The following is a 27,936-nucleotide window of genomic DNA, read 5'->3' as shown; positions in this document are numbered from 1 at the left end:
TAAAGAACTATGAGAAACTGGGTAATTTATGAAGAAAAGAGGTTTAATTGACTCACAGTTCTGCAGGCTGTACAGGAAGCGTGGCTGGGGAGGCCTCAGGAAACTGACAATCATGGCAGAAGGCGAAGGGGAAGCAAGCACGTCTGGCCATGTTGGAGCAGGAGAGACAGAGAGAGTGAAGTGGGAGGGCTGCACACTTTTAAACAACCAGATCCCACAAGCGCTCACTCAATATCACGAGAACAGCAAGGGGGAAGTCGGCCTCCATGAGCCAATCACCTCCCACCAGGTCCCTCCCACAACACTGGGAATTACAATTTGACATGAGATTTGGGTGTGGATACAGAGCTGAACCATGTCAAGGGTAGTTCAACCGCTGAGATTGATTGATTGATTGATTGATTGACCGAGATGGAGTCCTGCTCTGTTACCTAGGCTGGAGTGCAGTGGAGTACAATCTCGGCTCACTGCAACCTCCACCTTACGGGTTCAAGCGATTCTCCTGCCTCAGCCTCCCGAGTAGCTGGGACTACAGCACATGCCACCATGCCTAGCTAATTTTTGTATTTTTAGTAGAGACAGGGCTTCACCATGTTTGCCAGGCTGGTCTTGAACTCCTGACCTCGTGATCACCCTGCCTCAGCTTTTCTTTTGCTGGAATTACAGGTGTGAGCCACCACACCCGGCCAACAACTGAGATTTAGAAGGCAGTCGAGTCCACTATACCGCACCTCGCCTGGTTTCTTCCTCTGTTGGGGCCCCTCATGGCCACTGTTCTGTTACTTTTTGGTCCTATTTATTTAAATGGATGGTGAGCTGTTTGTCCTCCAGGATCCAACACTTCCACCTTCAGCTTGTATTACAACAATACCAGCCTTTCAAGCTACTCCGGGGGACCCCAGAACTCATTTGAACTCAGAAGCCCAAGAGTTTCATTCCTTTCCCTTTAGGGGACTCAGTGCCCTGCTCAGCATGAAGTCGAAGCAGAAGCATGACCTCCATCCCTAATCCCTCAAGAATGAGGAGTGGAAGGTGTTGGCAGGAGGGTGGGGGTGAGGTTTGTAGATCTGTAACTGCATCAGACCAAATCTGGTTCAACTTTTTTTTTTTTTTGACGGAGTTTCACTCTTGTCACCCAGGCTGGAGTGCAATGGTACGAACTCAGCTCACTGCAACCTCCACCTCCTAGGTTCAAGTGATTCTGCTGCCTCAGCCTCCAGATAGCTGGGATTATAAGGGTGCACCACCACACCTGGCTAATATTTATATTTTTAGTAGAGATGGGGTTTTACCATTTTGGCCAGGCTGGTCTTGAAGTCCTGACCTCCACCTGCCTTGGCCTCCCAAAGTGCTGGGATTACAGGTGTGAGTCACTGCACCCGGCTCAGTTCAACTTTTATGTAATGAGGTTGTCAGTTGTTTTTCAATTGCCATGGACCCACAGGTTGAAGGGCATGTACACTGTGCATGCCCAGGTTAACCAAGCATGCAACCACGGAGTGGAACCTAAAAGCTCGGCCTGAAGAGCTGAGACTGATTTAAGAACTGGACACTCCATGGCAGGAGCCAGGATCCAATCAGATTGAGTTTTGGTGTCACCCCATGGCAGGATCCAGTCAGATCACACCTCCCAGCATTACTTTATTGCAAGATCCAATCAAATCACAACTCATTACCCTATGCTTATAAAACCTGACATAGCCCCCAGCTGGGTAAGGGAGATTTGAGTATTTCTTCCTGTGTTCTTGCTAGCTGACTTACAAAAAAGCTTTTAAAAAAAGGCCACGCGTGGTGGCTCATGCCTGTAATCCTAGCACTTTGGGAGGCTGAGGCAGGCAGATCACTTGAGGTCAGGGGTGCAAGACCAGCCTGGCCAACATGGTGAAACCCTATCTCTACTAAAAATACAAAAATTAGCTGGTCATGGTGACACATATCTATAATCCCAGCTACTTGGGAGACTGAGGCAGGAGAATCACTTGAACCCGGGAGGTAGAGGTTGCAGTGAGCCAAGATCACACCACTGCACTCCAGCCTGGGTGACAGAGTGAGAAGACTCTGTCTAAAAAAAGAACAGTTAAAATTAGCACCAAATGCTTTACGAGTAAAAAAAGTTTTTACCTGCATATATTTAAGTAACTTTTTAGATTGTAAAAAATACACATACAAAATGGAAAGGCACAAAGAAGAGAGCAAAAAGTGCATGAGATCTCACATCCAAGGATAACCGCTGAGAACATGAAAGTGCTGACTCTTCCAGCCTTTATACTATACACATTTAGGCCGTTGTTTTGTTTTTATAAAACTGTAATCATATAATACAGATAGTTTTATAATCTGGTTTTTAAACACAACAATTACATAACATTTAGCTGTTTCTTTTGCATTCAGATTCATAAGGGTTCCAGTAACTCATTTATCAGAAAACCAAGAGAAATAGTCTCATTAAAATATAAGTACATAAGGCAGGTATGGTGGCTCACGCCTATAATCCCAGCACTTTGAGAGGCCGAGGTGGGCGGATCACCTGAGGTCAGGAATTCGAGACCAGCCTGGCCAGCCTGGACAACATGGTGAAACCCCGTCTCTGCTAAAAATACAAAAATGAGCCAGGTGTGGTGGTGCGCGCCTGTAATCCCAGCTATTCAGAAGGCTGAGGCAGGTGAATCGCTTAAACTCGGGAGGTGGAGGTTGCAGTGAATTGAGATCGTGCCACTGCACTCCAGCCAGGGCACCAAAGTGAGACTCCATCTCAAAAAAAGATAAAAATAAAAAATAAAATTAAAAAATATATATGTATATATATTTTTCCAGACAGGGTCTTACTCTGTCTCCCAGTCTGAAATACAGTGGCACAATCATAGCTCACTGCAGCCTCAAGTTTCTGGGCTCAAGTGAATCTCCCACTTCAGCTTCCCAAGTAGCTGGAACTACAGGTGGATGCCACCATGCCCAGTCAATTTTTTTTTTTATTTTTCATAGAAACAGAGTCTCACTATGTTGCCCAGTCCTAATAAACACTATGTGATGAAAAGAAAAAAGTAAATCACCCTAAAGTTAAGTCTTTAATGTTAAGTCTTTAATGAGAAATGCAAATAAAGCATTTCTCAATAGATTATGGCAAGAGAATCAACTGAAGAATAAACATCTTTAGTAAATCTCTTGCTCATGTGCATTAACCAATACTCTTGAAAACCAGGATTAATTTACTGTACCTTCTTAATATTCCTTTGAAATTCCTTATGGCGCACAGGTAGTGCAGAAAATAACTGCTTCACGCTGACTGTGGTCCCTCTGGGGTGGGGGTAGGGGGTTTTCTGGATGATTTTCCCATCGTGATCAAACACCAGTCGAGTCCCAACCTTCGCCGATGCGTGGCAGGTAGAAATGGTGACATCGCTGTGAGAGAATACCAGGCATGGTGTGTTCAGTGAGAGACCTGTGATGTTGAGCATTGACTATGCTTTTCTTCACTTGCTTTTCTCTCAAAACTTTCTTAAAAAGCTGATGATCCCTCTGAGATAACCAAGATCTAAACAGTTGAGGAGTCATCATAAAATCTAAGGTTTGGCATCTAAAAGACAGTGAGACAGAGAGCACTAAACATGCTTTGTTTTGATAAAAGCTTTGATTTCATTTTTCAGGTTGAATTGCAAAACCATAAATGATCTCAAGGTTTATTTATTCACAAATAGAGATTTGTTTTGTTATTACTCTTCAAATAAAATTGTTTTAAAGAATTTTTTAAAGAATTAAAAAATTTTTTTAAATTTTTAAAGAATCCAAAAGATATTATAATTAAAATGTATATGTAGGGCAGGGTGCGGTAGCTCGTGCCTGTAATTCCAGCACTTTGGGAGGCCGAGGAGCGCAGATCACTTAAGGCCTGGAGTTCCAGACCAGCCTGGGCAACATGGCAAAACCCCATCTCTACTAAAAATACAAAAATTAGCCAGGAGTGGTGGTGCACGCTATAGTCCCAGCTCTTCAGGAGGCTGAGGCACGAGAATCACTTGAACCTGGGAGGCAGAGATTGCAGTGAGCTGAGACTGTGCCACTGCACTCCAGCCTGGGTGACAGTGTGCGACTCTGTCTAAAAAAAAAAATATATATATATATATATATACACACACACATATATACACACACACATATATATGTGTATATATATACACACATATGTATATATATATTTAAATATAATTATAAAAATTTAGTATCTGTGCTATAATTAAATAGTGCTTTGGTCAAATGTTTCCCTAAAATTTGATGATGAAAAGCAATGGTAACTATCATTTATTACCTATATGTTATGTTCAAATTGAGAAGTTACTGTTTTAATAAGGGTAACCATTTTTTTTAACAATACTATTTGCTTCATTTCATTCATTTATTTCCCACATTTCAGAAGTACTAGGACTTAGATTGGCAGTGAGACAAAACAGAATTCAGAAGCTAGAAGCTGAGATACCGAGATAGAAAATTGTAAATAATAATGATTCCAATTAACTTTCTGAGAGGTTTTTCTAAGGGGTCAAGTGAATGGATAAAACATTGTATCACCTCAGTGCACACAGTGAGCTCAGAGCTTCCCCCTGAAAGCCGAAAGTTTCAACCTCAGTTAGGTCGGCAAACTCTTGAATCTTACATGTGTGATGTTTCAGAGCTGAAAGAGACTGTAAAGTAAGGATTAAGATACCTCAAGTGCTAAAACAACAGATATACATGATATCTAGTAACTGGCTTAAAAAACTGTTTTTGCGTTTCCCAAGACAGTGTTACTCAAAATTCTGAGACATGTGGCCCAATTATTTTATAATAGGATTAGAAAAAGTCAACTTACTTAAGCCTTCAAAGTTTTCTTCTTCTACCCCACATCCATTGTCTGAAACTTCAATGAGATCCACTCCATAGTCCTTAAGCTTTAGATCTAGAAAGTTTAAATATTTATGTATTTATTAAAAATGGACCCATGCTAGAATGGCATGAAGCCGGGGGGGCGGAGCTTGCAGTGAGCCGAGATCGCGCCACTGCACTCCAGCCTGGGAGACAGTGAGACTCCGTCTCAAAAAGAAAAAAAAAAATGGACCCATGCTATAAGCTTTTATATTGATATTATTTATAACATATGCAAATTGAAGAGTCATAACTATACCTTTAGTTAAACGTACGAGTATCATTTTGTATATTTCATTTTTATAAAGCCCTTTCTGTCCATTTACTAGCCCAGATTAAATAGTTTAGCTTTTTCTTTCCTCTTTTTTTTTTTTGTCCATAGGCTAGTCAAATGAAGCGGTTGGAGTGGAGAAGGAACAAAAAAATCTGTAACTGGTTGTGATCAATTAGTGGTTAACACCGTTGCACTTTGACCAGCCTTTTCTTTTGAAAGAAATAATTTTAACATACCCAGTAAGGAGAAAGGGGGGCAGGCGCAGTTGTTCATGCCTGTAATCCCAGCACTTTGGGAGGCCAAAGTGAGCAGATCACCTGAGGTCAGGAGTTCCAGACTAGCCTGACCAACGTGGAGAAACCCTGTCTCTACTAAAAATACAAAATTAGCCAGGTGTGGTGGTGCATGCCTGTAATCCCAGCTGCTCGTAAGGCTGAGGCAGAATTGCTTGAACCCGGGAGGCGGAGGTTGCGGTGAGCCGAGATCGTGCCATTACACTATAGCCTGGGCAACAAGAGCGAAACTCCATCTCAAAAAAAAAAAAGACAACTGGTTCTGGAATCAGACTTCCTGGATCCTATTTTATTAGCTTTATAATCTCAAAAAAAGGAAATTTCCTGTTCCTTAATTTCCTCATCTGTAAAATGAAGACAATAAGTTCTATCTCATAAAGTTACTCAGCTGATTGATAATTTTTTAGGTTTATTTTATTTTGTTATTTTCTTTTTTTTTCTTGTTTTTTTTTTTTGAGATGGAGTTTTGCTCTTGTCACCCAGGCTGGAATGCAGTGGCATGATCTGATCTTGGCTCACTGCAACCTCCACCTCCGAGGTTCAAGCAATTCTCCTCCCTCAGCCTCCCAAGGAGCTGAGATTACAGCCATGCACCATCACATCTGGCTAATTTTTGTATTTTTAGTAGAGACAGGGTTTTACCATGTTGGTTAGGCTGGTCTTGAACTCCTGACCTCAAATGATCAGCCCTGCTCTGCCTCCCAAAGTGCTGGGATTATAGATGTCAGCCACTACTCCATGCCTATTTTATTTTATTTTATTGAGACAGAGTCTTGCTCTGTCCCAGGCTGGTGTGCAGTGGCACGATCTCGGCTCACTGCAACCTCTGCCTCCCGGGTTCAAGCAATTCTCATGCCTCAGCCTCCCAAGTAGCTGGGATTACAGGCTTCTGCCACCAGGTCCGGCTAATTTTTATATTTTTAGTAGAGACAGAGTTTCACCATTTTGGACATGCTGGTCTCAAGCTGCTAACCTCAGGTATCCACCCACCTTGGCCTCCCAAAGTGCTGGGATTACAGGTGTGAGCCACCACACCCGGCCTGCTTTATTTTTTTAATAGAGATGAGGTCTCACCATGTTGGCCAGGTTGGTCTTGAACTCTGGCCTCAAGCAATCCCCCGACCTTGACCTCTCAAAGGGCTAGGATTACAGGCGTGAAACACCACGCCCAGCTATTCTGCAAATTAAATGAGATATTTCTGTGCAATTCTTAGCATAACACCTGCCTGGCACACCATAAGAACACAATAAAAGCTGTTGTTATTATTATTACTACCTAGCTAAGTACTAGGCACATCATAGGTGCTAACTTTAACTTAAAAATAATAATTTATTACTACATCAACACTTGATAGTCTTATTTCAATAACAAATGTTTCTTGACTACAACAACACACACTAATCATTTCTTGTGGCTTAAAACTCTCCCAAGCTTACCAATATTAGTGGCACCAGCATCCAGACTGTTTTCTACTAACTCCTTCACTGCAGTGCTTAGACTCAGTACCACTGGCCCAGAGCAAATCTGATGGACTGACTTCCGATCAATAGGTTTGATGGCCTTAGCAGGTTCTGTACTAAAGAAATGTTACAAGAAACAAAGCAAGTATTCAGCTATATATTTTCATCCTGATTTTAACTGTGGGAAATGACTCAACACTGTAAATAGTTTATGGGTCTAATCTGTTCATGTATTATATTAACAAATACATTTATTATATCCAGAAATAGAAACACTGTTTTACAATCCTTAAACATGTACCCAAAATACTTCTGGATAGATACTTCAAATTCAACAGATCCTTACTATCTAGGATCCACATGGAGAAAACATACATTGTATCTCTCAAATTACCAAAATCTTTGGCAACAATGGTGTCTTCTTTCTTGAAAACTGAAAGCATGGCCTGGTGGGGTGGCTCATGCCTGTAATCCCAGCACTTTGGGAGGCAGAGGCAGGCGGATCACTTGAGGTCAGGAGTTGGAGACCATCCTGGCCAACATGGTGAAACCCTGTCTGTACTAAAAATACAAAAAATTAGGCAGGCATCATGGTGGGTGCCTATAAACCCAGCTACTCAGGAGGCTGAGGCAGGAGAATCACTTAAACCGGGAAGGCAGAGGTTGCAGTGAGCTGAGATTGCAGCATTGCACTCCAGCCTGGGCAACGAGCAAAAAAAAAAAAAAAAAAAAAAAAGTGAAAGCAACATAATTTTCCACATAATTAGAAAAACCAACAGTATGCTGGAAAATACACAATGTTTAAGTCAAAATCATCTCAGAAATTGGGTACCAGTTACATAACTATTCCTTATACACAGTTGCCTTTGATACCCTACTCCAAATTGAAGGTGCCAGCTGCTGTCTTAGCAAAGACCCTCAAAGTTCTTGCTGTACTAGCTTTAAGAGTTTTATAACAGTTTTATCTGCCCTTATTCCCTGCTCCAAGCCATCCTCCACTCTATCACCAGAGCTATTTTTGAAATCACAAATCTGGTCAAATAATTTTTCTGCTTAAAAATTTACTAGTGCCCCACTTCCTACTATATGAAATTTAAAATCTAGTCATCACTGGGCCCAAAACTACCTTCTTTTCAGAATCTCTCTAATCCTTTCCCTTCATCAAGTCCCCTACATCATCACCATTATTATTATTATTATTTATTACTATTATTTGAGAGTGCTCACCCCGTCGCCCAGGCTAGAGTGCAACGGCATGATCTCAGCTCACTGCAGCCTCTGCCTCCCAGGTTCAAGCGATTCTCCTGTCTCAGCCTCCCAAGTAGCTGGGATTACAGGCACCCACCATCACACCCGGCTAATTTTTGTGTTTTTAGTAGAGATGGGGTTTCACCATGTTGGGCAGGCTTGCCTTGAACTCCTAAACTCAGGTGATCTGCCCTCCTTGGCCTCCCAAAGGACTAGGATTACAGGTGTGAGCCACTGCAACTGGCCGTCCCCTATATTGTAGCGCAGTGAACAATTGTTTCCTGGACATCACAAACTCTTTTAGACACTACAGTGTATAAGCAGGTTTCTGTCTAAACCGCTCTCCTCTTCCTCCTCTGCCCAACCAATGTCTGCTCATCCAAAGAATGTATCCCGTGTGTTCATTAACTTAGCAATTTCCAGTAAACCGTTTAATTGATAACTTGTTAAGAGAAGGCAGGAAACCTCCATGAAAGAGAAATCAGTGGGTATTTCCTACAGCATTTAACACATCGTAGGCCTTCAATAAACCATTTTGAAATAAACAAACCTCTTTACTCTTCGTTCTACCTTGCTAAGAATCTCACCTAAGTCTGTCTACTATGTGAAACTGCAGATGACCTCACAGAAAATTGAAAGAAGTATCTCTAAAAATAAGTTTATTAGGCAGCACACTATAGGCTACAGTCCACTTCTGATTTTTTTTTTTTTTTTTTTGAGACGGAGTCTTGCTGTGTCACCCAGGCTAGACTGCAGTGGCGCGATCTCAGCTCACTGCAACCTCCGCCTCCTGGGTTCCAGCGATTCTCCTGCCTCAGCCTCCCAAGTAGCTGGGATTACAGGTGCCCTGTGGGGAGGCTCCTGGCTGGTTTCCCGTAGGTAGACAGCTACACTTCCTTGCCCTTCATTGGCTTCTTTTCATGAAGCTCCTGCTGTCTACAAAACATGACCACCTGAGGTCAGGAGTTTGAGACCAGCCTGGCCAACATGTTGAAACCTCATCTCTACTAAAAATACAAAAATCAGCTGGGCGTGTGGTGGGCGCCTGTAATCCCAGCCACTCGGGAGGCTGAGGCAGGAGAATCATTTGAACCCTGGAGGCGGAGTTTGCCGTGAGCTGAGATCGAGCCATTGCACTCGAGCCTGGGCAACAAGAGTGAAACTGTGTCTCAAAAAAACAAAAATGTTATATATATACACGTATGAAAAATATATACACACATACGTATATATATACACGTATGTGTGTATATATATACACGTGTGTGTGTGTGTATATATATATATATTTATTTTATTTTATTTTATTTTTTCCTGGTTGGGCGCAGTGGTTCATGCCTGGAATCTCAGCGCCTTGGGAGACCGAGGTGGGAGGATTGCTTGAGCCCTGAGAGTTTGAGACCAGCGTGAGCAACATAGTTAGATCCTTGTCTCTATTTTTTTTTTTTTTTGAGTCGGAGTCTAGCTCTGTCGCCCAGGCTGGAATGCAGTGGCCTGATCTCGGCTCACTGCAAGCTCCGCCTCCCAGGTTCACGCCATTCTCCTGCCTCAGCCTCCCAAGTAGCTGGGACTACAGGCGCCTGCCACCACACCCGGCTAATTTTTTTGTGTGTGTTTTTAGTAGAGACAGGGTTTCACTGTGTTAGCCAGGATGGGCTCGATCTCCTGACCTTGTGATCCATCCACCTCAGCCTCCCAAAGTGCTGGGATTACAGGCCTGAGCCACCGCACCCGGCCGCCTTGTCTCTAATTTTTAAATATTTTAATTAGAATACAAATTATCCATTTTTTTTTTTGCATATGGCTGCTTAAACATGTTAGTTCAGAGATTCTGCCCTGTGAAAAGTGAATAGCACATAAATGCTCATTTTGAGGAATTACAAAGCGAACCCCAGGGTCACCACCTCCCAGGTTGACACACATTGTCACCGCTCCATTCTTTCCACTTAAATCTTCCCCCCAACCCCCACCCCAGGTCCTGATTTTTATGGTAATTATGTCCTGTTTGTGTCTGTTATTTTGTCAACTAAGTATCCCTAAACAATATAGTCTGGGTTTTTGTTTGTTTTTTTTTTTGTTTTTTTTCAGACAGAATCTCACTCTGTCACCCAGGCTGGAGTGCAGTGGCATGATCTCGGCTCACTGCAACCTCTGACTCCTGGGTTCAAGCAGTTCTCCTGCCTCAGCCTCCTGAGTAGCTGAGATTACAGGCGCCGTCCACTGCACCCGGCTAATGTTGAATTTTTAGTAGAGTCGGGGTTTCACCATGTTGGCCAGGCTGGTCTCGAACTCCTGACCTCCAGCGATCTGCCTGCCTCGACCTCCCAAAGTGCTGGGATTACAGGCGTGAGCCACCATGCCTGGCCCCTAAACAATATAGTCTTGATATTGTTGTAACCGAGCGAGTTATAGAGAAACGCCGCACCATGAGACTGATTTAGGAGTCCTTTATTGCCGGTGACTGAGAGATGGCTAGAGCTCAAAATTCTTTTGGCCCCGAAGAAGGGGCTAGATTTCTTTTTATACCGTGGTCTAAATAGGGGAGGGGGAGTTTAGCTGAAACAATTTTTACAGAAGCAGAACAGGGAAAAATTAAAAAGATTAATTGGTTACATAAATAGTTACAGAAAAATAAACAGTTCCAGGTGCAGGGGCTCAAACTACCACAAAGAGATAAATGCAGGGTCTTTTGGTATCATCCACCGAGCGCGTCCCCAAGAGCTGCTGGTTCAGCTTGCCTCGATACCTTATCAGTAAGTGCATTCCTAGACGTGCATGGAGTCAGCTTAGACTAGTTATGCCTTTAAGGGAGGGGGCTGCAAGTGAAGGAACTAAAATGGAGCCTGTCCGGCTCTCTCAGCTAAGAGAGACAATCACGTTAAAATAAGGTAGGGTATCACAATATAGGTAAGCATACAGCGTATATTTAATATGTCTGGCTTTTTTTTTTCCATGTAGAGATGGGGTCTCACCACATCTCTACATAAAAGGTGGTTAACGAGATCCAAGGTGGTCTCCATCTCGTGGCCTCAAGTGATCCTGTAACCCCAGCCCCCCAAAGTGCTGGGATTACAAACATGAGCCACTGGTGCCCAGCCCTGGCTTCTTTTTTGTAGACATTATTTTAGAAGTCATTTTATTGTAACAACGGAAGTATTCATTTTCTCTGTAGCATGCTGTTCTATTTCATGACTCTCCACCATATATTTATCCCTCCTTCTTGCTCAGGGACACTGGATTGTTTTCCATTTTAACCTGCTATGAACAATTCTGCAGGGAATATTCTTTTTTTTTTGTTTTTTTGGAGACAGAGTCTTGCTCTGTTGCCCAGGTTGGAGTGCAGTGGCGTGATCTCGGCTCACTGCAACCTCCACCTCCTGGGTTCATGCCATTCTCCTGCCTCAGCCTCCAGAGTAGCTGGGACTACAGGTACCCGCCACCACGCCTGGCTAACTTTTTGTGTTTTTAGTAGAGACGGGGTTTCACTGTGTTAGCCAGGATGGTCTCTATCTCCTAACCTCATGATCCGCCCACCTCGGCCTCCCAAAGTGCTGGAATTACAGGCGTGAGCCACCGCGCCCGGTCTCTGCAGTGAATATTCTTATACAGAGGAGCAGGCATGGGGTATGTACTAATGAATGGGACTGCTGGCTCAGTGGTCCACCTGGCTTTCCACCCTACTAAATTGTTTTCCAAAGTTGTTATACTGCTTTATGCGCTCTCTCACTGCTCACCAGCAGGGTAGAATTCCTGATGTTTGCATCCTGCCTAAAGCTGGTGGGTGTAGCGTGGTATCCTAGGGTAGTTTTAGTTTGGATTTCTCCAGACTTCTCTAAGTTGAGGACCTTTTCATATTCACTGGCCACTGTGATTGCTCTTTCGTAATGTACCTGCTCAAGTCTTCCACTCTTTTCTCATTGCAAACGTACATCCTAGGTTTCCAGCAGGAGCAACAGGCCTGTCGATTCTGACACAAGATGGGTGAATCGGTAACTTTTCTGGTTTGTTTTCCCACTGCTCGTTATCCTTCTGTTTTCTTTAATGGCTTTCTGCCTAGATCAAGAGGGATGGACTTTCTTTTGAAACCCAGTAACACAACTATTATTTCAGTACAGAGCTAAGACAGGAATAGCAGACATGGTTCAATGGTCCCTGCACCTAGAGAGTGCCGTGGAAACAGGGCCCAGTCACCCTCCAACTGCACTGCACAGTCCCATGAAACCAGAAAGACAACCCAGGTTGGAGAATGTCACCTTTCATTTAAGACCAAGTTTTGCAGGGTCTTTTTAATTTGTTTTTAAGTCTGCTACCTAACTTCCTTTGGGCTTTTATTTGTGAACTTATAACTTAGAGGACACGTAATCTCACTCTTCTAGCAATTTCTCTAGGAGATGATAACAATGTGGACAGACAAATAATTAGCAATAAAACATCTTGGCCAGGCGTGGTGGCTCACATCTGTAATCCCAGCACTTTGGGAGACCAAGGCAGGAGGACCACTTGAACCTAGGAGTTCAAAACCAATCTGGGCAACATGGTGAAACCCCATCTTTACAAAAAGTACAAAACTTAGCCAGGTGTTGTAGCACATGCCTGTAGTCCCAGCTATTCAGGAGGCTGAGGTGGTAGAATCACTTGAGCCCAGGAGGTCAGGGCTGCATTGAGCTGTGATCGTGCCACTGCACTCCAGCATGGGCAACAGAGTGAAACCCTGTCTCAAAAAAAAAACAACAACAACAAAAAAAGCAATCAAGCATCTCCAGGGTAAATGAGAGCAACATGAAGAATAAGCTGCTTATAAATACTTATAAATTAAATTGATAAAAACAATATACCACATCATAATCTAGTCTCAGCAAGGAAAACAACAGGCCAACATTAGAAGGCACCAATGACATAAAACAGATCTTGAACATTTTGGTATTAGATCATGAAGGACTAGCTCAAGCTGCACTCAGGGCTTAAGAATCACAAGCCACATTACACATACAGTACTTCAGACATTCTTCATTCCTGACTGAGTTTTTTTGTTTTTGAGACGGAGTCTCACTCTGTCGTCCAGGCTGCAGTGCAGTGTCATGATCTCGGCTCACTGCAGCTGCCGTCTCCCAGGTTCAAGCAATTCTCCTGCCTCAGCCTCCCCAGTAGCTGGTATTACAGGTGCCCACCACCACGGCCAGCAATTTTTTGTATTTTTAGTAGAGAAGGGGTTTCACCATGTTGGCCAGGCTGGTCTCAAACTCCTGACCTCAAGTGATCTGCCTGCCTTGGCCTCCCAAAGTGCCAAGATTACAGGCATGAGCCACTGCACCTGGCCCTTACTGAGCTTTGAATCCAGTAGGTGCATTTTTGGCCCTATTGGAGCAGACAACCTACTGTCATTTGTGGAAATTAGCAAGCTTGTACACAAGCAATGTACAAATACAGGCTGGTTAAGAGAGATTGGAAATATGACTCAGGACTTATCATTAAGTAACAGAATATTACACAGGTAGTAGCCTTGCCTGTCACACACCTTGCTTTCAAATTTATTTTCAGTCAGCACGTAATTTTTTTTTTTTTTTTGAGATGGAGTCATCCTTTCACATCCATCAGTAGAGATGGAGTTTCATCGTGTTGTCCTCTCGAACTCCTGACCTCAAGTGATCCACCTGCCTTGCCCTTCCAAAGTGCTGGGATTACAGATGTGAGCCACCATGCCCGGCCAGCACCCAATAATTTAATTGGCATACTTAACTCTGTTCCACCCGGAACAGACTTAAGACTTCTTAGACTTCTAAAGATTTTGTAAAGTCTTCTTTTTCCTTTTGGTTTCTTTAGTTTGTAGTTAAGGCTTTGCAGACTTGCCTCCTATAATGTCTTCTTTTATTTTTTATTTTTTAATTTTTATTTTTTGAGACAGAGTCTCACTTTGTCACCCAGGCTGGAGTACAGTGGTGCGATCATAGCTCACTGCAGCTTTGAACTCCTGGACTCAAGCAGTCCTCCCACCTCAGCCTCCTGAATAGCTGAATACAGGCACGTGCTACCACACCTGGCTAATTAGTATTTTTTTTTTGTAGAAATGGGGTCTTGCTGTATTGCCCGGGCTGGTCTTGAACTCCTGGGCTCAAGCCATCCTCCTGCCCTGGCCTCCCAAAGTGCTGGGATTATAGGCATGAGCCACGGTGCCCAGCCTTTGTCTTAGTTTTTGGTCCCCCTCACCCGACCCCAGAGTTCTAGAACCATTCCCTTGCAAAGAGAGGGACTGGTCACGGCTGGGGATGGAGAAGTGCTGTGGTAGGAGCCCTTTCTTCTCTTTCTTCCCCAGCTGGATTGCCAAACCTACCCTGCGGTCCTCGTCTTCCTGGCCCCATAGCTCCTCCTCGCCAAGCATGTCTTCCCCACTGCAGAGAGCTGCGGGAGGTACCAAGAGGGCCTTGTCTGCATCTTCTAGTTCCTCTGCCAGTCTACCCTTCGATGACAGGGACTCAAACCATCCCTCAGAGGGTAAGTAGATGTTGCATTGTGCGGCCACTTCCTGTGTCCGTGGCAGCCTTCCCCCTCTCGTTTTCCCACATTGATGATAATATGCGTGGGACTGTGTGAAAACACCAGAAGTGCTGTACTCGTTCAGCACAGTGACACCTTCCCTCCAGCTCCAGGTGTTTTTTTTGGGGGGTCCTAGATGTTGTAGACATCAAAATAGTAGTACATCCTGTTTTTTGTTTGTTTGTTTGTTTGTATGAGATGGAGTCTCGCCCTGTTGCCCAGGCTGGAGTGCAGTGGTGTGATCTTGGCTCACTGCAACCTCTGCCTTCCGGGTTTCAAGCACATCCTGTTTTTAATCCATCATTCATCGTGTCTAAACCTCTCTTAAACACATTTCTGTGTTCAGCATGTACAACCCCTGATGGGGGCTGGGAGGTGGCAGATGGGTGAGTAAAGAGTTCTTTATTTGTTGCCTGGTAAATTGTATATACTTTTTAGCTGGTATCCGCTAGTTTTCCTACTTGGGGATTTTGTAAACAGGTCTGTGTATCCTTATTTATTACCACATATGAGTTTATTCTATATAGGTTATAATAATATATCTTGGTTTTTTAACTTTCCAGAAGGAAAAAAGCTAATGTCATACAGATCTGCTTTGTCCCCTGGCTGTTTTAATTGGCTTTCTCTGAATCATTTCTATTTCTGTCAGTGCTGCTGTGGTGTACCCGATTATATCAACGTTATAAACTTGAATTGATAAGACGTGGTTGATGTTTCACAGGGTGAAATTTAACTCTAGGTCCATATTACTCTCCCATTTATGGATGAATGATGGATGACTTCCTGGGCCATGATTATTTTTCTCTACAAAGAGCAGCGATCTCTCTACCCGCTAAGTGAGTAGCATTTGATTCTCTTCTTCGGAGAGAATACTGGGAAGGGTTGTCCTTCCCGTGCCTCATTTCCTCATTCTTCGTCTCCACTGCTTTCATGTGAAAGTTTTCCTTTAAGACTTTGTCCTGGCCGGGTGTGGTGGCTTACGCCTGTAATCCCAACACTTTGGGAGGCCGAGGCAGGTGGATCACCTGAGGTCAGGAGTTTGAGACCAGTCTGGCCAACATGGTGAAACACCTGTAATCCCAGCTACTCGGGAGACTAAGACAGGAGAATCACTTGAACCTGGGAGGCAGAGGTTGTAGTGAGCCGAGATCACACCATTGCACTCCAGCCTGGGTGACGAGAGTGAAACCCTGTCTCAAAAAAAAAAAAGACTTGGTCCCAACTTCCTACTAACAATAAGCTCATTTTTTCTTAAAATCTGAATATGTTTTTCTCATGGAGATGGGGTGCGGTGAGAGAATAGGGAGGGAATTAGGGTGGTTATATTTAAAGAGAACGGTACTTTCTCACAGGAATACTGACTCTTTGTTAGCTGATGAAGGCAGTGACTTTGAAGATAGCTTCAATCGCAATGTGAAGAAGAAAGCAGCAAAACGACCACCAAAAACAACGCCGGTGAGTCAGCCAGTTTTCTTTTGTTTTTGAATCTTGTGGGGGAAGCAGCCCAGCTACTCGGGAGGCTGAGGCAGGAGAATGGCGTGAACCCCAGGGGCAGAGCTGGCAGTGAGCCGAGATTGCGCCACTGCACTCCAGCCTGGGTGACAGAGAGAGACTCTGTCTCAAAAAAAAAAAAAGAAAAAAACTTAAAAGAGGTTCAGGTGATATGGTTCAAAAAAGGACAAGATTTACAAAGTATTAAGGGACGGAAATAGGAAGAAGAGAAATTTTGAAGAGAAAAGAAGAGAAAAGGACGTTAGGATATAGAGATACAGGAAGGGGACTCAAGGACTTTTTTTTTTAAGGGAAAAAAGTTAATAAACTTCATAACAGTATAAAAATCAATTATTTCAGAACTGAGTCTAACTCAGACTGTGCTGTGGAATGGGCAGCGTAAGCCTACTTGTGTGATAATGATGAGACCAAGTGTTAATGTCACTGTTACCTTTTTTTCATATTTCTGATCTTTTTATACATATTAGGTGGCAAACAACGAAAGAAAGGGTCCCGAGTGGTACATCGTCATAGCCAGAAACAGTCAGAGCCACCAGCCAATGATCTTTTCAATGCTGTGAAAGCTGCCAAAAGTGACATGCAGGTAAAGCAGTGTCTCACCTCTGTTGATACCATCTCACTTTTTGTAAGGTGGTAAGGACAAGTGTCTACAAACTTGATTTGATGTGAACGTTTTAGTGAATGTAACATATCAAGAAAGATAAGATTATGGGGTGAATCCTTGGAGTAATAGAAGGGTAACCTTGAATGAGAGAGCATTTTTTTTTTTTTTTTTTTTGAGACAGAGTGGTGCAACTGACCTCCCAGGCTCCGGTGATACTCCCACCTCAGACTCCCAGGTGGCTGGGACCACAGGTGCATGCCATCGTGCCTGGCTAATTTTTTTTGTATTTTTTTGCAGAGAAGACAAGATTGTGCCATGTTGCCCAGGCTGGTCTCGACCTCCTGGGCTCAAACAATCCTCCCGCCTCAGCCTCCCAAAGTGCTGGGATTATAGGTGTGAGCCACCGTGCCCGGCTGTTTTCTGTATTTTTTGCAGAGTAGGGTGTGTCTCGTTCTGTTGCCCAGGCTGTTCTTGAACTCCTGGCCTCAAGCGATCCTCCTACCTCAGTCTTCCGAAGTGCTGGATTACAGATGTGAGCCATTGAGCTTATTCAAATAAGGAATCTTTTCACAGCGCGTCTAGTTTGTTACAGAACCCCAAAGTATCATTCATGCTCATCATTGACTGAAATTACAGTAGTTATGAGGGCTGCTATTAAAGCTTGCTGTTTAAATGTTAATAAAGAAGCATGTATATTACCACATCACCAGTTTAAAAAATGTTTTGATTACTTTTTAATTGTATTTAATATTTTGACTGAATTTCAGGGTAATTGGTTTTCCTTGCAAGTCTATGTATTTAATTCTGTGCACTTTAAACATTATGCTAAGCAGGCTATAATAGTCTTCCCCAGACTGTCAGGGGCCTGAGGCACAAAAGAGATTAGAAATCCCTGGCTTAGGGCCTTTTAGGGGGAAGGGTGGGCACTGCAGAAAACTTTCTACCTAGCCAAATGCATGTTTTGGCCAAATACATGTTTTTTTCTTATTAAAGGATTTTGAGGCCGGGTGCGGTGGCTCATGCCTGTAACTGCAGCATTTTGGGAGGCGGAGGTGGGTGGATCACCTGAGGTCAGGAGTTCAAGACCAGTCTGGCCAACATGGCGAAACCCAGTCTCTACTAAAAATACAAAAGTTAGCTGGGCGTGGTAGTGGGCACCTGTAGTCCCAGCTACTCGGGAGGCTGAGGCATGAGAATTGCTTGAACCCGGGAGGCAGAGGTTGCAGTGAGCCAAGATCCCACCACTACACTCCAGCCTGAGTGACAGAGCAAGACTCTGTCTCAGAAAAAAAAAAAAAAAAAAAGGCTTTTGGACCGAGGCAGGAGGATCACTTGAGGATAGGAGTTCAAGGCCAGCCTGAGAAACATAGTGAGACTCCTGGTCTCTACAATAAAATTAAAAATTAGCAGGGTGTGGTGACACCCACCTGTAGTCCCAGCTACTTGGGAGGCTGAGGTGGGAGGATCATTTGAGCCCAGGAGACTGAGGCTGCAGTGACCTGTGATTGCCCCACTGCACTCCAGCCTGGGCAACAGATCAAGATGCTCTTTAAAATAAATAAGAAATAAATATAGGATTTGGGGACAATGATTGAGATTCATTACTCAACATTCACATTAGTGTATCGCTTTGCTTTTTTTTTTTCTTTTTGAGACAGGGTCTCACTCTGTTGCCCAGGCTGGAGCGCAGTGGAGCAATCTTGGCTCACTGCAACCTCCACCTCCCCAGTTCAAGTGATTCTCCTGCCTCAGCCTCCCGAGTAGGTGGAATTACAGGTGCCGCCACCACGCTGGGCTAATTTTTGTATTTTTAGTGGAGATGGCGTTTTACCATATTGGCCAGGCTGGTCTCGAACTCCTGACCTCAAGTGATCTGCCTGCCTCGGCCTCCCAAAGTGTTGAGATTACAGGCATGAGTCACCGCGCCTGGCTGCTTTGCTGTCTCTTAATACTAGGGATGTAAGAGCCCCTTGCCATCGCAGGAAGTTTATTTCTTCTACCCCAAATGGGCTAGAACTTTTCTAAGTTAGAAGTGCCCAATAGGGGCTAAGGTGATCTCAGGGAGGACAAAAAACCCTTCCCCGGAGCAGGAAGGCAGAAGCTCGATTGATGTTGATTTTCAGTAGGAAGACAGACCATGAAAGCAGGGTCACACCATGCCCCCTAAAAAAAAAAAAAAGAAAAATATAACAGAAACGCCCACCAGAAGGAACTTTTTATTGTACTGTATTTGATTTTGTTTTGTACGCCAGTTCTATTTATTTATTTATGTATTTACTTAGAGACAAGTCTCTCTTTGTGTCCCAGGCTAGAGTGCAGTGGCATGATCTCGGCTCACTGCAACCTCCACCTCCTGGGTTCAAGCCATTCTCTTGCCTCAGCCTTCCGGGTAGCTGGGATTACAGGCACGTGCCACCACACTCGGCTAATTTTTGTATTTTCAATAGAGACGGGGTTTCACCATGTTGGCCAGACTGGTCTTGAACTCCTGACTTCAAGTGATCCACCCGCCTTGGCCTCCCAAAGTGTTGGGATTACAGGCGTGAGCCACCACACCCGGCTGTGATCTTTCTTCCGTCACTGTCTTCCTGCTCTGCTGCCCTGCCCTGGCCCCTTGCCCCTCACCCAGACCCACTACAGCCTCCCTGGCCCCCCGCCTCATTTTGCCGCCTTCAATCCATCCTTGCCCCAACCCTCTGGCCACAGGGTGATCTCAGCTCCCATTTTAATTGGCACTGGCTCTCAGCACCTTCCAAACTCCCTGGCCTGGCGTTCAAGGCTCTCTCTACCTTGCAGGTCTCATATCCCACCTCGCTGCTCCTGCGCCTGCAGTCCCCCATGTCTGCGACACCCAGTGTCACAGGTCAGCCAGGGCACTTGTGGTCCCAAAGCTTGGCTCAGCTACCCCATGGGCCTGACCTGGCGCAGAGCAGGCATCTGAAATGCTTGTTGAGGAACAAATGAAACCCCCTTGAAAATGTTGCTGCCGTCTGTGCAATGGCTGTGATTTCGCCAGAGCCCCCACTGAGTCTGGGCTATCTGGAACCACCCTCTTGAGTGACAGGCTTGAGGATCTCACGCTGGTGACCATACTGAAGAGAGAGCCCCCTTTTCACTGACCTCCTGGGCCTTCCTGCTGCATCCCTTGGGAGAGCCTGGGGGGGGGGGGGGCGGTCACTGTATCAACTTCTGCTGTCTCCCCCCGAATTCACTTTAACCTGGGAACACCCCAGGAACAGCGCCTGCCCCCTTAGGATTGGCACAGACCCTCTCCCACAGTCTTATACTCTATGTGTGTGCATATGTGCATGAGCCCCCCCCATTGAGCAAAGGTGACAGTCAATCAGTGCTTTTGCCTGCTTCTGTGCTGATTCTGTTTTGAGCATTCAGCATGGAGAGTGGCCTCTGCTGTGGCTGACGACATCAGGAGGAAAGGACAGGAGGGCCTGAAGGCTTGCACACTCTGTGTCCAAGTCTTTTTTTTTTTTTTGAAATGGAATCTCCCTCTGTTACCCAGGCTGGAGTGCAGTGGCACGATCTTGGCTCACTGCAACCTCCACCTCCCGGGTTCAAGCGATCCTCCCACCTCAGCCTCCCAAGTAGCTGGGACTACAGGCGCGCACCACCACGCCTGGCTAGTTTTTTTTTTTTTTTTTTTTGTATTTTTGGTAGAGGAGGGGTTTCACCATGTTGGCCAGGCTGGTCTCGAACTCCTGACCTTAGGTGATTTGCCCGCCTTGGACCCCCAAAGTGCTGGGATTACAGGTGTGAACCACTGCCCCCACCTGGTGGGTCTAAATCTTAAGTCTGCCCCTGTTCCTCTGCCCAGCCCAAGCCTCAGTCCAGAGCCCGCTCTGTTCTTGTTGGAGTGGAATGGGGACTGGCACTTGGCCTGGCATAGACCCCAAACCACCAGGGCATGGGGGCAGAAGGACTCCAGCCACAATCAAATGGAGGTACTGGAAGCAGAGGTAGCAGGGTGCTCTCCTGATCGCTGAATTTGTATTCTTCCCTCATCATGGTGGTAGCAGGGGGCCCTACTCTGTCACTTCCTGATGATGTTGTGCATGGGGACTGGGTGGCTGAAAGCCCTGGGAGCCACCCAAGGGTGTTCATGCCCCTTTTATGGGGAAGAGGCTGTGAGTGTCTTAGTTACAGTCCTGAGAGCTTTAGATGTCTAGGGATCTGAAATCTGCATCATTGGCCAGGTGCAGTGGCTCATGCCTATAATCACAGCCCTTTGGGAGGCTGAGGTGGGTGGATCGCCTCCCACCCAGGATTGCTCGGGAGTTCGAGACCTGCCTAGCCAACATGGTGAAACCCTGTCTCTACCAAAAAAAATTAGCTAGGCGTGGTGGTGCACGCCTGTAGTCTCAGATACTTGGGAGGCTGAGGTGGGAGGATAGTTGGAGCCCGGGAAGTTGAGACTGCAAGTGAGCCAAGATTGTGCCACTGCACCTGTCTCAAAAAAGAAAAAGAAAGAAAAGGAAAGAAAGAGAGAAAGAGAAGAGAGAAAGAGAAGAGAGGAAGGAAGGAAGGAAGGAAGGAAGGGGAAAGAAAGAAAAATAGATGGATGCATCATTGACCCAAGCCCTGCAAGGCCAGTCTTGGGCAAGGGGACTGTGGGTCTGTGACCCCAGGTCTGGGGTGTTGTGGGAAAGGCAGAGGTTTGGCTTAGTAGGAACAGGATCTTTCTTGAACACTGCCTGGGGACTGGGGTCCTGGGACTGCCAGCAAGCAGTGTCTCCAGAGCCTGGGGTCATGGGAGTCACAGCTGGAATTCCACTTGTGGGTAGGTGTGGGGTGGGAATGAGACGGGGTGGGGGCTGGGTGTGAATGGGGTGGAGCACGGTGGGTGGGAGGGCTCTTTAAGCTTCTTCCAAGTTTAAGTCTACCACGGAGCTGGGAAATCCAGCCTCTTCCATTGCCCAATCCCCTAAGGGCTAATATGGAGACATCCTGCCCTGCCGCCCTGTCCACACCGCCAGGCTTCTTCCTGCCCTGCCGCCCTGTCCACACCGCCAGGCTTCTTCCTGCCCTGCCGCCCTGTCCACACCGCCAGGCTTCTTCCTGCCCTGCCGCCCTGTCCACACCGCCAGGCTTCTTCCTGCCCTGCCGCCCTTTCCACACCTCCAGGCTTCTTCCTGCCCTGCCGCCCTGTCCACACCGCCAGGCTTCTTCCTGCCCTGCCGCCCTGTCCACACCGCCAGGCTTCTTCCTGCCCTGCCGCCCTGTCCACACCGCCAGGTTTCTTCCTGCCTTGCCGCCCTGTCCACACCGCCAGGCTTCATAGATCTGTCTAAAAACGTCTTTACCCTCCCAGTTCGGGCCTCGATTCCTCCTCCTGGCATCCAAGCTCTCCGTATGACTTGGGCGTGCTCCCCATCCCTCACTGTGTCCTGAATGCCCCCTCCTCTCTTTTCAGCACCCCTCATTGTTACCACCTCCCATCTCTCTCCCTCACAGCTCCAGTAAAGCCCCCTCCCGATCCTAAGCCCTAACCCTTGCTGTTGGGCCCTCTTTCAGGTGCTGCCCGACGCCCCATGGGGAGTCCCTCAGCTGTCCCACCAGAGACAGAGCTGCAAGGGGGCCTGGCAGGTGTCAGGCCACACTAGGCTGGACGGGGGTCCCTGATGGACGGGGGTCTCTAAGAGTGGCTGCCCCGCAGTCCCCGCCTTCCCCGTGGGAGAAAGGACGACAGGAGAGCCGGGTGCAGTCCCTAAAACAGGCTTTTAATAACATCGTGTCTTCACTGAAGAGCTTGGCGTGTCCCACCCGGGCGGCGCCGCGGGCTAGTAGAAGGAGTACTGGTTCTCCACGGCGCGCGCGCGGCCGGGCGCGGCCTCCGGGGGCTCCTCGGCGGCGGTGGCGGCCACGGCCTCCAGCAGGCGCTCGGCGCTGTTGCTGCGGCTCCGCGCGCTGAGCTGGCCCTCGACGGGGCGCGGGGGGGCGGGCCCCGACGCGGCAGAGGACGACGAGGCGGAAGACGAGGAGGCGCCGGCGGCGTCGGAGGGCGAGGCAGGCGGGCAGGCGGCCGCGGCGAGGCTGGAGAAGTAGTGCTGGCCGGGCGAGTCGCTCCAGCAGGCCGGGGACGCGGGCGCGGCAGGGGGCGTGGGGCCCGGCTCTGCAACAAGGCGACGGCAGGGCGTGAGTGGGGACCTGGGCTGGCCACATCCTGCAGGGAGGCCGGGATCCCTCAAGGGGCCAGGGCCCACGCTCAGGTTTCCGAGTTGCAGCCCATGTCCTCGGACACATATGCAAGCACACCCGCCCACATGCATAAACAGAAGCACACACACATACATGTACCTAACCACGCGTGTGCACGCCCATATAGCCACATGCACAGGAGTGCACACACATGCACACATAATGCACACGCTCACACACAGGCACACAAGCACACGCGTGCCCATGCATGCATGCACACGCTCATGCATATGCGCACACACGCACACGTAAGCGTACGCACACGGGCACATGCCCACATACACTCATGCACACACACAAGCACACGCATGCACATGCACCCATGCCCTTAGTGCTCGGTCCCAGCAGCTTTGCTCTGAGCCTCCCCAGTGCAGGGCTTAGGAATCCATATGCCCAGCTCCTTTCATCCCACTTGCCCCAATCCACACCCGTCCCCACCCCCATACACCCACCTGCACTGCTGTTGGGCGCCCCCTTCCCCTTGCCAGGAATTGTTAGGGACCTGGCTGCCTCTAGGCTGCCACTTCTGCCTCCATTCCTTATGACGTGACTGCTTGAAATTGCTGTGGCTAGGCTAGGGTGGGAGGGACACGGCTGAGGCTATGGGACAGGAGACCTGGGGCTCATCCCACCCCAGGGACCACCTTCTTGAGTAATCAACGGGAAGTCTTCTTGAGTAATCACACCAGCCAGGTGGCGGCATCTTACCTGGTGGGGGGCCCTGGGCCCGCACATAGCTGCGAAGGGTGATGTCGGCCGAGCCCCCTGACTCCAGTGGGATGGGGTGTGTGTGGAAGTGGCGGAGCATGTCAAGCACAGACTGGAACCACAGATGCTGTACGTGACACTGGCCGTGGCCGTTCAGGGACAGGCGCAGGTGCTGTGGGTACAGGTGGGTGTGGTCAGGGGCAGGTCTGGGGCTGGGCACCTGGGTAAGCGCCTTTGGGGGTTAATGGAAGGACCAAGGCTCACAGGGGCTGTATGGGGCTGTGTCAGGGCCAGGGGGCCCCTCACACATGAGCCCCATCTGGAGATGGGGAATGGGGGCAACGGACCCAGGCTGAGATGGAAGGCATCAGGCATTGTCCCCATGCTGGGAGCACCCCCACTATGGGCCCATGCCCTACACACCTATAATCTCTAATCCCCTCCCTAACGCCAGAAGATAGGGATTACTGCCCCCATGTTAGAGATAGGAAAACCAAGGCCCAGGGAGGGGGAGTGACTGGCCCATGGTCACAGAGCACAGAGCAGGGAAGAAAACTCCTGTTTGGGTGGTTCCCCCAGCCCAGGAGGCTAGAGGTTGGCCCTCTGTCCCTGCAGAGCCAAAACCCGGAGGCATGGAAAGCTCCCCAGGGCTGGCTAGGGAGGAGTGACGGCACGCTGTGGGAACAGCTGGAACAGGGCTGGCTTCTCTCTAGGTCTCTAGGGCCTGTGTGAGGCAGGTGCCTCAGGGTAAGAAACCATAGGCCTGTGGTGTCTAGTGGAGAGCTGCAGGTCTCTGACTTAAGCCCTATTTTGCTCAACATGTATCCCACTGCAGAAAAAAGTGGCTATCTCTGGGGTGTGTGGGGCAAGAGGGGAGCTAAGAGGAGTGGTTTGAGGGTACACGCATAGCCCCAAGCCCAGGAGGGGGAGCTGGTCTGGCCACCTGCATAAAAGACAGACAATCTGCTAGGTGCGGTGGCTCACGCCTGTAATCCCAGCACTTTGGGAGACTGAGGGGAATGGATCACGGGAGGTCAGGAGTTCAGGACCAGCCTGGCCAACATGGTGAGATACCCCCCAACTCTTTAAAAAACAAACAAAAAAATACAGACAATCCTTGGAGCGGGGTGGCGGTCCCATAAGTGAGCTCTGCCACTTAGCAGAATAAGTTGCTAGGACAATGCAGGGACTCAGCCCGAAAGAAACAGCACAGAGGGGTCCCACCACAGCCTCATAGCTGGGCAGAAACTGCGCAGGGCACAGCTGGGTCCCTGGGGTGAGAAGAAGCAAGTTGGACGCATCCCAATCTTCTGCCAGACCTTCCAGACATTTATTCTGTGAAGGTGGAAAGAGTTGCCTCTGGGAAGGTAGTGATCTTCCCTCCCAGGAGGTATGTAAGCTGGAGGCTGGGGTTCCTGCTTTGTCCCACCATTCAATTATCAGGCCTGGGGCAGTCATCTCCACTCTGGGAGAAGAGCAGCCGGGTAGAGAGGTGAGAGGCAGGTTCAAGGCTGGGTCTTGTTCCAGGAAGGAGAGGAGCTTGCCACCCACCCTTTGTTCCCCCATCCTAGCCTCTGGCTTGGGCATGAGTCAGATCCAGGCCCTCTGGGAGGCTGCCTGGAGCAGCACTGGCTGAGAAGTAAATTGCACATCACCAGGGATGGCCTTAAGCACCTGGTTGTCGGAGGAACTGTAAGAGTGGCTGCTTGCCAAGGAAATGTTCCTGGTGGAGGTGCTACCTCCTGCACGGTGGGGCCAACCTGGCGGAGGAGAGAAGCCACCAGAGGTTCTGCACTGAGCCACTAGGGGTTAGGGCAGCCGGGGTCCCTGCAGAGAGACACTGTCCCCCAGCTGCAGGCCTGGAGCAGGAGTCCTAAGGTTCTCCCTCCTCTAGTAGGGGCCGCCAGGAAATCCGTCCTGGCAGGAGCCCAGGCTGAGTGTTTCCTTATCGGAAACCTGGGATGCGGGGGCGGGCACTGAGGTTCCTGCCCCCTCTGGCCACATTGCACCCCCCCATAATCATTTGCCTTTGCTGTCAAATTTTCCTTTGAATTTCAGGTCAATAGGCCGGGCGTGGGGGCTCACGCCTGTAATCCCAGCACTTTGGGAGGCTGAGGTGGGTGGATCACCTGAGGTCAGGAGTTTGAGACCAGCCTGGCCAACATGGTGAAACCCTGTCTCTACTAAAAATACAAAAATTAGCCAGGTGTGGTAGTACGTGTCTGTAATCCCAGCTACTTGGGAGGCTGAGGCACAAGAATCGCTTGAACCCGGGAGGCGGAGGTTGCAATGAGCTGAGATTGCGATGTTGCAATCCAGCCTGGAGGATAGAGCGAGACTGTCTCAAAAAAAAAACAAAAACAAAAACAAAGCATTTTAGGTCAATATAGCAAGGAATCCTCTTCCTTGAAAGCACACCGCCTGGGTGTACCATCATGCCTCTGATCCAGCTGGGTGCTGTCGGGATCGCCTTCCTGACTGTCTTCCCCTCCACAATTCTCCCTCCCCTGCAGGTCTCTGATCAGGCTGTCCCCTCCAATGCTGAACCCCACCCCCCAGACCCTGCACAGCTCTCCCACCCAGCCCAGCTCCTCCTCCCCTGCTGGGTCTCTAGGGTTTGCCCATGTGTGTTCCTCAGGGGTTGGTGACCTAACCTGGGCAGGGAAGAGGGGCTGTCTGAGGTCGGTGGGGCAGAAGGTGGGGCTCTGAGGGCCTTGGTTGGCTCCCGCCCCGCACTGGGCGATCTCTGGGTGGAGACCCTCCGAAGCTCCAGTGCTATGAGATCCCCCGCGCGCAGGAGCTGAAAGGATTTGCAAATTTGGGTTATTAGAAGGGCCCAGCCTCCTGAGGGCTCAGCCGCCAGTAGGTGGCCTCCCCTTCTGGAGAATGCAGAGGCTGAAATAGGGCTGACTGCAGTCCCTCAGTGATGTGTAGGAGGGACGCAGGTGGCTCACGGAGCATGGCTGGGGTGAGTGGGGCCCGTGGGAAGTCATGCCACATCTGTTCGCCTGCAGCTGCTTCCAGGGCACAGCCTCAGGACCGGGGTCACCATGACCCCTCTCCCTCAGGGCTGGCCACTGCACCCCCATGGCGCCCCCCACACACTTGCCTTGGCCTTGCCCTGGAAGTTGAAGGTCAGCACGTACTCCCCAGGCCGAGTCTCACTTTGGCGGATCACGAAGAGGCCGTGGTTCCGGGGCCCCCCTGCCAGAACCAGTTGAGCAGCCTTGACCCGGGACAGTGTCCCGTGGAACCATGGGTAGTCGGATAGCTCCAGCTCGGGTTCAGCCTCGGGATCCGTCTCTGCACCCTGTTCCCCTGAGGTGGGGATGACAGTGTGAGGAACATGGGGGGAAGGAGAAAGGGGGACAAATAAATAAATGTGAGAAGAGAGGTGACATCTTGTTGGTTTTTTTACATGCAAAATGCTGTTGGAATAATTTTTTAAAAGTTTGTTGGTTTTTAGTTTTTATTTTTTTTTTGAGACGAAGTTTCGCTCTTGTCGCCCAGGCTGGAGTGCAATGCTGCAATCCCGGTGGCTGACTGTAACCTCTGCCTTCTGGGTTCAAGCGATTCTCCTGCTTCAGCCTCCCGAGTAGCTGGGATTACAGGCGCCCGCCACCACACCCAACTAATTTTTGTATTTTTAGTAGAGATGGGGTTTCACCGTGTTGGTCAGGCTGGTCTCAAACTCCTGACCTCAGATGATCCACCCACCTCGGCCTCCCAAAGTGCTGCGATTATAGGCGTAAGCCATTGCGCCCAGCCTTATTTTTTATTTTTTAGAGATGGAGTCTTGCTGTGTTCCCCAGGCTGGTCTCAAACTCCTAGGCTCAAGTGATCCTCCTGCCTTGGCCTCCCAAAGTGCTGGGATTACAGGTGTGAGCCACTGCACCTGGCCTGAATATTTTTTTGTTTGAGACAGAGTCTTGCTCTGTTGCCCAGGCTGGAATGCAGTGGCGTGATCTCGACTCACTGCAACCTCCGTCTTGCAGGTTCTAGTGATTCTCCTGCCTCAGCCTCCCAAGTATCTGGGATTACAGTCATGCACCACTATACCAGGCTAATTTTTGTATTTTTAGTAGAGACAGGGTTTCACCATGTTGCTCAGGCCGGTCTTAACTCCTGAGCTCAGGCAATCCGCCCGTCTTGGCCTCCCAAAGTGCTGGGATTACAGGTGTGAGCCACTGCGCCCAGCC

General features: G+C 48.2%; 2 protein-coding genes across 13 annotated transcripts in view; both read right to left on the bottom strand.

Moving 5' to 3' along the window:
- Positions 1-110: 110 nt before the first annotated feature.
- Positions 111-14,548, bottom strand: LOC117974332 (putative postmeiotic segregation increased 2-like protein 2). Its single transcript, XM_063606258.1, has 6 exons — positions 14,501-14,548; positions 6,901-7,045; positions 4,844-4,930; positions 4,564-4,675; positions 3,216-3,399; positions 111-143 (listed from the first exon to the last, which is right to left on the bottom strand). Exons 1-6 carry the CDS (start codon positions 14,546-14,548, stop codon positions 111-113), a joined length of 609 nt encoding a protein of 202 aa, XP_063462328.1.
- A 7,967-nt stretch (positions 14,549-22,515) lies between these two features.
- The window catches only part of SH2B2 (SH2B adaptor protein 2), a 37,229-nt gene continuing 31,808 nt past the window's right edge, over positions 22,516-27,936 (bottom strand). For 9 of the 12 annotated variants that reach the window (XM_055114740.3, XM_055114741.3, XM_055114742.2 and 6 more), the window contains 3 exons: positions 26,847-27,055; positions 23,738-23,909; positions 22,516-22,943 (listed from right to left, as the gene is read on the bottom strand). In XM_055114740.3, the coding sequence (XP_054970715.1) occupies positions 22,612-22,943; positions 23,738-23,909; positions 26,847-27,055 (713 nt within the window). In that variant the 3' untranslated portion in view covers positions 22,516-22,611. Of the gene's footprint in view, positions 22,944-23,737; positions 23,910-26,391; positions 26,538-26,846; positions 27,056-27,936 lie in introns of those variants that run through there. The other 3 variants (XM_055114747.3, XM_055114743.3, XM_055114746.2) reach the window with 2 other exon arrangements.

The sequence above is a fragment of the Pan paniscus genome, chromosome 6 (assembly GCF_029289425.2).
Source record: "Pan paniscus chromosome 6, NHGRI_mPanPan1-v2.0_pri, whole genome shotgun sequence".
In the NCBI taxonomy this organism is placed as follows: domain Eukaryota; kingdom Metazoa; phylum Chordata; class Mammalia; order Primates; family Hominidae; genus Pan; species Pan paniscus.
This window is presented reverse-complemented; position numbering and strand designations above follow the sequence as displayed.